Source organism: Pelophylax lessonae, assembly GCF_965119305.1.
Source record: "Pelophylax lessonae genome assembly, chromosome: 5".
NCBI lineage: Eukaryota > Metazoa > Chordata > Amphibia > Anura > Ranidae > Pelophylax > Pelophylax lessonae.
The window spans coordinates 392,372,130-392,384,683 of NC_138772.1; the positions used below are offsets into that span (position 1 = coordinate 392,372,130).

At 43.5% G+C, this 12,554-nt stretch overlaps 1 protein-coding gene across 3 annotated transcripts in view; it reads left to right on the forward strand.

Annotated features, from left to right (window-relative positions):
* Positions 1-12,554, forward strand: part of LPIN2 (lipin 2) — a 222,958-nt gene that overhangs the window by 168,070 nt on the left and 42,334 nt on the right. For all 3 annotated transcript variants that reach the window (XM_082258203.1, XM_082258202.1, XM_082258201.1), the window contains exon 13: positions 1,438-1,517. In XM_082258203.1, the coding sequence (XP_082114329.1) occupies positions 1,438-1,517 (80 nt within the window). The remainder of the gene's footprint in view (positions 1-1,437; positions 1,518-12,554) is intronic.

Below are 12,554 nucleotides of genomic sequence, written 5' to 3' on the forward strand. Positions count from 1 at the left end.
TCTTTAACGCCAGTCGTTAATAAATACTTGTGAAAAGGTGGCTTTTACTGCACTTTTAAGTTGCTTTTTTGTCCTGTAAGGAGAAAAGGCGCCAAAGGAGCACAGTCTGCATGAAGCTTACAGGATGTTATTGTGCAGGCACAGGCAAGGCAGTAAAGCACTAGATTTTGCCAGGCGGGATGTAAAAAAAAAAAAAAAGAGGCTACTAGCTGTACTTAGGGAGCATAGTTTAGGGGACTTAGAGGTTAATTAAAGGTGAACCCATCCTTTACATGTATCATGGTAGTACAGTAGTAAGAATGATCAAACTCAAGGCATTGTAGCAATTTTAAAAAATCTGCTGGCTTATAAAGGGTTACATCCAACAAGGTGTATAACACCTTGTGGACTTATTTGTTATTTTTACATTTTGACTAAGCACTGGGAGTATACCTATCTCTATACTTCCGCTACCCAGACGCTAGACCTTCAGGACTCAGATATATTTGCCGAGTTGTGTACAGCCACTCTGCCTGACCCTTTTTTCCTTTTGCCCAATCACAGAAGGCTTTGTATTATGTGAACCAAGTCACAAAATGCATATCTCTCTGTGAATGGACATTGTAGGGGAGGAGTGGGCAGTCACACAGCCAAATCTCTACTGTCAAGAACGCCCGGTGTATAGAAATAGCTGCACTCACAGCATTCAGGAAGAATTTGAGGACGTGGTAAATAGAAAAGATAAGTCCACTTGGTGTCCTACACCTCATTGGACCTAAACCCTTCTAAGCCAGCAGATTTTTAAATTGGCTGCAATTCCTAGTTTTGGATAGATTAGGGAAGGGTTACAAGACCCATGTTCAAGTTTTTTTTTTTTTTTTTTTTGGGGGGTTCTTTTCCTCCCTCTGTGTCTATTTACTTCCTATCCCAGAGATGCAGCAGCAATTGAAAAGAAGGCTAGGTTCACACTGTTGCACTCCGATTATGATCCAATTTTCAGTGTGATTATGTAGCGCAGCTTGGATGTGGTTTGCATCTTCTATGGGGGCCAGAATCATACTGGAATTGTACCAAAAGTAGTAAAGGAACCTTTTCCAAAATGGTACCATGCTGAGTTTATTTGATGTGAATGGGCACAATTGAAAACAATGTGATTTCCATTGTGATGCTATTCTGTGCGTGACATCTGAAATCCCACTAATGTGAACGGAGCCAAAATCTTCCTAATGTAAGGAGAATTCCCACCTTCGAGAACTGTTGTTAAAACATCTGTCCCTACTGGAATATTTACCCTCACCTCTTGTTCTTGCGACAACTCTATATTTGCCCTCTTTGTTTTGGCGACAGTGGTCTTAAATTTCCCTAATACATACACTGTAAAATTAGATGGTTTTGACTGTCATTGTTCAGTTTTTAATGATTTGTTCTGCCTTTTTTTTTTTTTCTTTTTTTTAACAGCCTGACACAAAGGATGATAAATTGGACACAGAAGTGGCTAGTGAGCAAGTATCCGAAACCAAGGAGGCACCTGCTATCCGGTAACTGTGCTTCTTGTTAGATGTAATGATAGAAAATATTTCTTTGTGTTGTGAAATACTCAGTGCAACACTCTAATCAATGACTTTACAGAAAAATAAATTATTATATATTAGATCAACCAGTATAGTTTAAAAATTATATAAATACTACAAATGTGCCAATAGTTAAGTGAAACACATAATATACTGTGTGTGTGTGTGTGTGTGTATATATATATATATATATATATATATATATATATATATATATAATGTATACATTGGGATAACCACTTTGCTTAAATACAGTAAAGTGTAGTAAAGTGTATTGTGTTATTCCACACTTGAAAACTGTACTCTTCTCCAACTACCACCGAGCCCAATCAGATGTACTCTTACATTTGCTAATGGACCTCAACATAAAATCAGGGGTCCAAAAAATGTTCAATATTATGGTAACTATCCCTAGGACTCCTGCTTAGTATACAGTGCATCCGGAAATTATTCACAGCGCTTCACTTTTTCCACTTTTTATGTTATAGCCTTATTCCAAAATGGATTCAATTCATTATTTTTCTCAAAATACTACAAACAATACCCCATAATGACAACGTGAAAAAAGTTTGTTTGCAGTCTTTGCAAATTTATTAAAAATAAAAAAACAAAAGACCACATGTACATACATATTCACAGCATTTGCCATGACACTCAAAATTGAGCTCAGGTGCATCCCTTTTCCACTGATCATTCTTGAGATATTTATACAACTTGATTTGAGTCCACCTGTGGTAAATTCAGTTGATTGAGCATGATTTGGAAAGGCACACACCTGTCTAAGGTCCCACAGTTAATAGTGCATGTCAGAGCATAAACCAAGCCATGAAGTCCAAGGAATTGTCTGTAGACCTCCAAGACAGGATTGTATCAGGCAGGGCACAGATCTGCAGCACTTCACAAATCAGGCCTGTATGGTAGAGTGGCCAGATGGAAGCCACTCCTCAGTAAAAGGCACATGACAGCCCACCTGGAGTTTGCCAAAAGACACCTGAAGGACTCTCGGACCATGAGAAACAAAATACCCTGGTCTGATGAAACAAAGATTGCACCCTTTGGCCTGAATAACAAGCGTCATGTCTGGAGGAAACCAGGCACCCCTCGTTACCTGGCCAATACCATCCCTACAGTGAAGTATGGTGGTAGCAGCATCATGCTGTGGGGATGTTTTTTAGTGGCAGGAACTGGGAGACTAGTCAGGATTGAGGGAAGATGAATGCAGTAATGTACAGACACATCCTTGATGAAAACCTGCTCCACAGCGCTCTGCACCTCAGACTGGGGTGATGATTCAACTTCCAACAGGACAACAACCCTAAGCACACAGCCAAGATAACAAAGGAATGGCTACAGGACAACTCTGTGAATGTCCTTCAGTGGCCCAGCCAGAGCCAAGACTTGAAGCAGATTGAACATCTCTGGGGAGATCTGAGAATAGCTGTGCACCAACCTGATGGAGCTTTAGAGGTCCTGCAAAGAAGAATGGGAGAAACTGCCCAAAAATGGGGAAAAATTTATGCCAAGCTCGTAGCATCATTCTCAAAAAGACTTGAGGCTGTAATTGGTGCCAAAGGTGCTTCAACAAAGTATTGGGCAAAGGCTGTTAATACTTATGTACATTTCTTTTTTATTTTTAATACATTTGCAAAGATTTCAAACAAACTTCTTTCCCGTTGTCATTATGGGGTATTGTTTGTAGACATTTGAGGAAAATAACTAATTTAATCCATTTTGGAACAAGGCTGTAACAACAAAATGTGGAAAAAGTGAAGCGCTGTGAATACTTTCCAGATGCACTGTAGATGGTTAAGATTCCACTCCAAGTCCAGTAGGTTTCTTTCACTTTCACAGGTCTATTCAACATTACAACATAAGCCCATAGAAGAGATAAAACACTCATAGTGCTCAATAGAGATTTAATAAAATGTATCAAAAGTATTGTACTTATTAAATAGATCTATACAGGCGCTTCATAGAGAAAAAGCCAAGATGTATACAGTACAGTCCTACTGTCAGTGTGTCAATCTGAATGTGGTGATGTCAGAAGCTGCATCCTCCGGACTTTATCAAAATTAGACTGGATTGATGGTGCACCATATTTAAAAGTACAAGTGCGGAAATCCCTGACACTTACAATAATGGATAAACATTGTAAGGCATCCGCAGCACTACATCCCTGTTTCCACTCAATTCTTTGATATATTCCACCAGTAAAAGCATTTCAACCATTTTTTTCCCCAAAATACCCATTTCAGGAAAAAATTTAAACTATCAAACCAATTCTGACAAAAAAACATGTATAACATATTTGTATCTGCATTTTAATATGTAAAAAAAAAAAATATATATATATATATATATATATATATATATATATATATATACCTTGGAAAAGAGCACAGTTTTGAAGTGTGGAATAACACATTACCCTTCATTGTATTTAGGAAAACTGCACACTTATCACAATGTTTTACATTCTAATTTTTATATATATATATATATATATATATATATATATATATATATATATATATATATATATATATATATAGGGTTTCACTGTTGAATCACTATTGGCACATGTGTAGTATTTTATATAATTTTGAAACTATACCGGGTGTTCTAATGTATATTATCTGATTTTTATGTCATTGATTAGAGCGCTGCACCAAGTATATTATAACTTTTGGTTTGTGCTGTGTTTGGTGATTTCACAGTGGTGCTAGCTGCTGTGTGTATATGTTTTATGTATGGTGTTTTAGTAGTAATTGTTAGTAGCGCATGGATAAAGTTTTTTCAAATTTTTTTGTTTTGTGAAAATGCGTATTTTAACCCCCTCCCATCCGTGTTATAGCCGAAAGACGGCTACAGTGCAGGCTTACTTTGCTGGGAGGGTGTCCATGAACGTCCACCTGTGATCGTGCTGCCTGTGCGCCATGCTCTGTGATCGCTAATTCCTTTGGACTCAGCTGATTACAGAGGTTTTTTACCATATGATCAGCTGTGTCCAATGACCGCTGATCATGATGTAAACACAAGCTGGTTATCGGCTTTCCTTTCCTCGTGCTGTCAGCGTGAGGAAGGGAGAAGTGAGACGATAATTGGCTTGTGTTAAAGGGACATCTACACTGATAATCTGGGCACTTATTATGAGTGTCCTGATTATCAGTGCTGTCCCAATAGTGCCTACTGGTGCTGCCAATCAGTGCCTCTTCATGATTGTCGCCTATCAATGCTGCCTATTATTGGCGCCTATCAGTGCTGCCTTATCAGCGCACATCAGTGAACGAGAAAATTTACCTGTTTGCAAAATTTTGTAACAAACCATTAAGTTGTTTTATTTATTTATTTATTTTTTTCAAAATTTTCAGTCTTTTTTTTTTTTTTAATTTAGCAAAAAATAAAAATCCCAGCGGTGATTAAATACCTCTAAAAGAAAGCTCTATTTGTGTGAACAAAAAATATTAAAATTTAATTTGGGTACAGTGTTGCATGACCTTGCAATCTTCATTCAAAGTGTGACAACGCTGAAAACTGGCCTGGGAAGGAGCTGGGTTAAAGTGCCATGTAGGCAAGTGGTAACAAATTAATTATACACTACTTCCTTCCACCCATCATGTCTTTTAAAAAAACTTTAAAATACAATTTTTTTATTTAAAAGAACTGTGCTGCTTTAGAGCTGGAAATCGGATTCCATCCTGTGCAGATGAATGGCAGAGATCTAATATTTTGAATCTGATTGGATGCTAGGAAGTAGTACACTCAGCTGTCAGTTGTATCTTGAAGCATGAGGCCTATTATTTCTTCTCAGCTTTTTATAATGAATGACATCATTCATGTTCGCCTTGGTAATTTCCATCTTCAAATCTTTTCAGCACAGTAAGAAATCTGTAAAAATAGCGTTGATATTTTTTTTTTTTTCTTTAGAAGCCAAGTCATCATGACCTATTCAATAGATATGTAGTTATGACAGAAAAAGCAAACAGAACAGGGAAGCTGCTTTTCCTCATTGCCCCGTTTGGAGTGATTAAGCTAACACTGTCGCATAAAAGAGCCTTTAATTGGCTTTTACTTTCCATTGGCTCCCTTTCAGACTCATGCCTGGAGGCCTTCCATGCACCTGAGACAAGGCACTTGTTACAGGAATAAAACAGTGACCCAATGTTAACACATGCTGTTTACACCTGTTTTGTGTTACACTTAGCTTTTGCCTTCTTAAGTACCATATAGGGTCAGTATATGCCCCCATGTCAGCCTGTAACCATACATGACTGCTACTAAAAATACTAATGCAAATTGGAAGGGATTCAACTTTCAGTACTGTGGATGAAAAATTGTGACTCCCAAAATGGGACAGTGTTTAGCCCAGATCTGCCCACACCTGCCTATATAGATCAATAAATCTGCATCTATTCCTATATTCCTGTCCTCTGAGCTTCTGCAAGTCTGTTTTGACGGCATCAAGAGAGATAACCTACATAGCACCATTGAGGAATAAAAGAGAGAGACAGTCTTTTCACAATCAATAGACTCTTGTCTTGTGTATTAAAGCTGAACTCCAGGTATATAATACACAGATCAACCATAAGATTATGACCACCCACCATAACGTGTCAAGGTAAGGACTCCATGTGACCTCTGAAGGTATTTTGTGGTAGCTGGCCGCAAGCCATTCGTAGCAATTTTTTACAGTGGCTGTAAAGGCTTACACTTTTTTTTTTTACCTTAATGCATTCTCTGTTCACCGGTATTTCTTCCTTGGACCACTTTTGGTAGGTCCTGACCACTGCAGACTGGGAAAATCCCACAAGTGCTGCAGTTTTTTAGATGCTCTGACCCAGTCGTCGGGATATTACAATTTGGCCCTTATCAAGTCGCTCTAATCCTTATGCTTGTCCATTTTTTTTCTGCTTTCAACACATCAACTTTAGGGACAATATATTCAGTTGCTGCCCTAATATCTCCAACCCACTTTCAGATGCCATTGTCATAAGGTAATTGATCTTTAATTTACCTGCCAGTGGCCATAATATTTTGCCAGATCGGGCCAGCTTGGCACAATGCAAGTATGCATATGTGATACCTGATCAGCCTATGTAGAAGCTGTAAATCACTGGGCAACTACAGTGATGGCCGCATTCTTCCAGGTGCTGTGCAGAGCAACTGCACTTCTGCCTAATAACCACAGGGATCGCTCGCTTGGTGTGGTTACCATTCAAAGACTGCCTTTCTCTGTCGCTTATTGACAGACGTAGTCTTCTTGATTCACAAGAACTGGGTTATGTTGTCTCCGCAGGAGCAGGACTAGGCAGAAAGAAAAAACGTTCTGGCTCCACCTTAGGGGCAGTCCCTGAGGGTATATCCTCCCTCTCTCTGCTACAAGGCATCAGTTTTTTTCTGTCTAGTCAGGAGTAAGGACCTAAGTTCCTTGCTGGGATCTTTTTGGTCCTGGCAAGATTTTTTCTTTAGAAAAAATATTTTTTAGGTAGTTTTCTCCAGTGTTTTTTTCCTGTGAGATCTTCAAGCGGACTGGGCGACACTAGTGGTCACCCCAGCCGGCCTACGAGCGTGCGCATGCATTGCGCTTGGTCGGCCGCGACACATTCAAGTAAGTATGCGGGGCCGGGCGACGGGCTGGATGTTGAGATCCAGTGGTCCCCCCCTGTTTCTGCCTACGAGCGCGTGCAGACCAGAGCTCCGCGCTGGGTCGGCCGCGACGGAGTCCCATTGGAGGGACTGACCTTGCGAGTTAAAAGTCTCGCTTGGACACCAGGAACCAGAGAGTCGAGGCGTCCGGAGTGGTCCACAACCCCCCACCCCGGTGGAGAGGGTATTGTGAAGAGAGGGTGCCTGTCGGTTCGGTATGGTGAGTAAACTTTCCCTTTTTTTCCTCGTTATGAGGCAGTATGAATTATGGGCCCCTCCAAACATGGTCAGTATATATCTGACACTAAAAGTCCCCCTTGTAAATACAGTATGTGTTTGGTGGGAAGTGGACTTGGTTTGAGAGCTAACACTCTACCCAGCAGACTGTAGTATTACAGCAGACATAGGAGGTATAATCCTACCTTAATTGTAGTGTACCTCGTGCAGATCGATAAACCGCCACTTAGCAGAGATGCAGGTGGATGTGCTGGGAAAACCGATTTCGGCAGTCCGCCGCCATTTTGCCGTAGACTGGGTGCATGAATGTCCTCAGGTCACGCCGGCCGCCATGTTTTTGGAGTCTATTGTCTCCCGTATGGGGGCGGCCATGTTTGATGAGCCCAGCTACCTCGTGGAGAGCTGGGAACGCCGGAAGGCGTACACAGGGGGCGGAGCCACGTCCTTCTACCCGGGAAAACGAACACAGCTCTTTCCAGTCTGTAAAAGACAGACACTGACTGCAGTTGGTTGGAAAATTCTCTGCATCGGGTGGTGAGCCTTGGGGGTCCCTCTCTCTCTCTCTGTGGGGATCGAGAAGCAGGTACTCTGAGGGGCGCTATTGCGCTAGGGGGAGACACATAAAAAAAAAAAAAAAAAGAGGTATTTTTTTATTTAAAAAAAAAAAAAAAAAGTTTTTTGTTTTTTCTGGCAGAGGTGTCCTGAATTAACATGGACCCTGCCACTCATGTATCTCCACCGGATCCCCTCGAGGTGTCTGCAGGATCCTCCAGCACCCCACTGACGGTTGAATCATTGTCAGCTATTATGGAAACTTTTGTGTCCCGGGTGGAAGTGGCTTGTCAGGGACAGGGCGCAAGAAAGCGACCCCCGCCTAACCCCTTATTATCTGAAACTTCGGATTCAGAATCTGAGCCTATTTCTGCAGTTGCAGGTACTTCATCTGGGATTGGTGTCTCGGGTACTGTCTCTTCAGACAGTGAGGAGGATGTTTCGGCATCAGCCATAGCCCGAGAGGAAGCGTTGGTAATTGTATCTGTTCAAGAAACCTTAAGATTAGAGGGTATTCCGTCGGAAATAGCTGAAACTGAAATCCCTTTTGGGACTAAAAAACGCATCAAAGTGGCGAAGGTTTTTCCATTGCCCAAATGTTTTGGCAATCCAATCAAAGAAGAATGGAGTCTGCCAAAACGCACCTCTGCTATTTCTAAACGCATTAACAGGCGTTATCCGTTTGAGGAAACCCTCATTAAGAAATGGACAGAACCACCTGTGGTGGATTCACCAATTGCTAGATTGAATAAAGCCACGGTTATTCCTTTAGAAGACGCTCCATCTTTTAAAGATCCAGTGGATCGCAAGATAGAAGCTATGTCTCGCACCATGTTTTCCTTGATTGAATCAGCTTTCAGACCAATAATTGCTATTGGTCTGGTTTCGCAGACTGTAACTGAATGGACCAAGTGGTTACGCCGGGACTTAGAAGAGGTCCCTCAGGCGGTATCAGATTTGTTGGAACAAATGATACAGGGGTTACAGTTTGTGTGTGATGCGGCGTTAGACGCCACTCCATTATTGGCGCGAGCATCAGTTTCAGCAGTGGTTCTCAGGCGTACACTGTGGCTAAAAGGTTGGTTAGCCGACCAAGGTTCCAAAAAAGCATTGGCTAATATCCCCTTTTTAGGAGAGCGTCTATTTGGAGCCAACTTAGATGAGATCATTAAGGATCTCACGGGTGGAAAGAGCACCTTTTTACCGCAAAATGTTAAGGGTAAAGGAACTTGTCAAAGACGAGGGCCTTCTTTCTCTGCTCACAAAAAGTTTTTTCGTCCCGCGGGTGAAAAAATTAAGTCCTCCAAAGCTCCTTCAGGAGGCTTCAGGGGACGTTGGTCGGGCAAGCAAAAGCCCGCCCCCTCCAGACCTGAAGATAAATCGTCCAAAGCCTGAAGGTGCGCCCCACCCATAATTGGGGTGGGGGGACGTCTTCGCCGGTTCCCGGATCCATGGCTTTCCAGAATCCCGGACAAGTGGGTTTGCGAAGTCATAAGGTCAGGGTACAAGATCGAGTTTCGATCTCTCCCACCGGCGCTATTCTTTCCTTCCAATATCCGACTATCCCCGGATCGTTTAGAAGATCTGCGGAGAGCACTCACGGATTTACTACAACAAGGAGTGGTAGTCCACGTTCCTTGGACAGAACGTTTTCAAGGGTTTTATTCAAACCTATTTACAATACCCAGGAAAGAGGGCAAAGTGCGTCCAATTCTGGACTTAAGGGCACTCAATTCCTTTCTCAACATAAGGAAATTCAAGATGGAATCCATTCGCACAGTAGCAGCCTTCCTGCATCCAGGGGATGTCCTAGCGTCCATAGACATCAAGGACGCCTATCTTCACATTCCCATTTTCGCAGGACATCAGCGGTTTCTACGCTTTTCCGTAGAAGAGAACCACTATCAGTTTGTGGCGTTACCTTTCGGTCTCGCCACGGCTCCTCGGGTCTTCACGACGGTGTTGGCCCCAATGTTGGCACTACTGCGCCAAAGAGGCATATCGATTCTAGGTTACCTAGACGATCTCCTGCTTCATGCAGAGTCTCCTCAGACCCTGCTACAAAACATAGAAATTACTATAATTTCTTTACAGGAATTCGGGTGGCTGGTGAACCAGCAAAAGTCATTTCTGGTTCCCACCCAGAGGCTCGAATATCTGGGTCTAATTCTAGACACAGTCAGGTCAAGAGTTTTCCTTCCGGTAGGGAAACTCCGGAAGATTCAATCGGCAGTCCAGTTGTTACTATCCAACAGCTGGTCTTCTCTTCGAACTTGCATGAGGGTTCTGGGGTTGATGGTGGCTTCCTTCGAAGCATTCCCATTTGCCCAGTCCCATACCCGAATTCTTCAGCTAAAGATTCTTCTCAGATGGAATCGGAATCCTTGGACAATCGGATCTGATTGAGCAAACAGACCAGAGAGTCTCTGGTCTGGTGGCTTCGGTCTCCGATGCTCAGCCAGGGAAAGTCATTTCTGCCAATATATTGGACGATAGTGACCACGGATGCCAGTCTATCCGGATGGGGAGGAATTCTCAATCAGTTATCTGTCCAGGGACTTTGGTCCCTGGAAGAATCCAGGTTGCCGATAAATGTATTGGAACTGAGAGCGATCAGACTTTGTCTGATTCACTGGACCGAGCAGCTCCAGGGCAGCCCGGTTCGGATCCAGTCGGACAACGCCACGGCCGTGGCTTATGTCAATCACCAGGGGGGCACCAAGAGTGTCCGAGCGGCCAAAGAAGTGGCTTGCATTCTTTGCTGGGCGGAACGATTTGTTCCAGCTATCTCTGCGGTGTTCATTCCGGGGGTGGAGAATTGGCAGGCAGATTATCTCAGCCTTCAGACTCTGGATCAGGGGGAATGGTCCCTCCATCCAGAAGTTTTCCACCAGTTGTGCCTACGGTGGGGCACCCCGGATGTGGATCTGTTGGCATCACGATTCAACAGGAAAGTACAGAGATTCGGGGCTCGCTCCCGCGATCCTCTAGCAGAGACCACAGACGCACTGATCGCCCCGTGGGGGCAATACCAGCTAATGTATGCCTTCCCTCCTCTCGGGTTACTGCCAAGACTTCTTCGCAGGATAGAGGAGGAAGGAATTCCAGTAATCCTGGTAGCTCCGGACTGGCCTCGCCGAGCTTGGTACGCCGACGTGGTCAGACTGGTGGCGGACGTCCCGTGGAGACTTCCTCTCAGGGAGGACCTACTGTCTCAGGGACCGATCTTCCATCCTGCTTTACGATCGCTGGCTTTAACGGCCTGGCTATTGAGACCCAGGTGCTGAAGGACAAGGGATTGTCAGCTTCAGTTATTCCTACTCTAGTTAAAGCAAGGAAAGCGACTTCCAGAAAGATTTATCATCGTACATGGAAGTCCTACATTGCATGGTGTGAACCTCTGGGGTTCCGTCCACGGTCTTATTCGGTTAGTCGAATATTAGCTTTTCTGCAACAAGGGGTTGAGCAGAAACTGGCCTTGAGCACTATCAAGGGTCAGGTCTCAGCATTAGCTATCTTCTTTCAGAAGCCTTTGGCTACTCATTCCTTGGTGCGGAATTTCATCCAGGGGGTGCGACATCTGGCTCCGCCAGTGCGCGCGCCGTTACCACCCTGGGATCTTAATTTTAGTATTGTCGGTTCTTCAGAAACCTCCCTTTGAAGATATTAGGGAGATTCCTCTACCTACGTTGTCCCAGAAGGTGGCCTTCTTGGTGGCTATCACTTCTGCACGCAGGGTGTCAGAACTGGCCGCTTTATCTTGTCGTTCCCCATATCTGGTGGTTCATAGAGATAAGGTGGTTCTTCGTCCGAATCCATCCTTCCTACCAAAAGTGGTTTCAGAATTTCATCTGAATGAAGAAATTGTATTACCTTCCCTGTGTCCTAAGCCCAGTCATCCTCTGGAGTTTGCTTTACACTCCTTGGATGTGGTCCGGGCGATCAGGGTATACTTGAAAACGACAGACTCGTTTCGCAAGACGGATTCACTTTTTGTGATCCCGGATGGACCCAAAAAGGGGTTGCCTGCATCTGCCGCGACTATTTCCAAATGGATCAGACAGACGGTGGTACAGGCTTATTCTATTAAGGGTCGGGAGCCCCCGTTCCCTGTTAAGGCGCACTCCACTCGGGCACTTAGTGCGTCATGGGCCTTTCGCCATCAGGCGTCAGTGGTCCAGGTGTGCAAGGCGGCTACCTGGTCGTCGGTGCATACCTTTACAAAACATTATAAAGTTGATGTAATGGCATCGTCTGATGCCTCGTTTGGCCACAAGGTTTTGCAGGCCGCCATTTGAGGAGACCAGTGGTCTGCCTCGAGGGTTTTTTTCCGTTGGAAATTTTCATTTGAGTCTCATTCTTTGTTTATAATGAGCCTTTAAAACTTCTAGTTTGGCACCGGTTGGGCCTTCTAGATTGGATTTTGATTTCGGTCAATCCCACCCCTCATTTGTGGCACTGCTTCTGGATGTCCCAGTTCTTGTGAATCAAGAAGACTACGTCTGTCAATGAGCGACAGAGAAAATCGGATTTTTGTAAGATCTTACCGTAAAATCCTTTTCTCTTAGC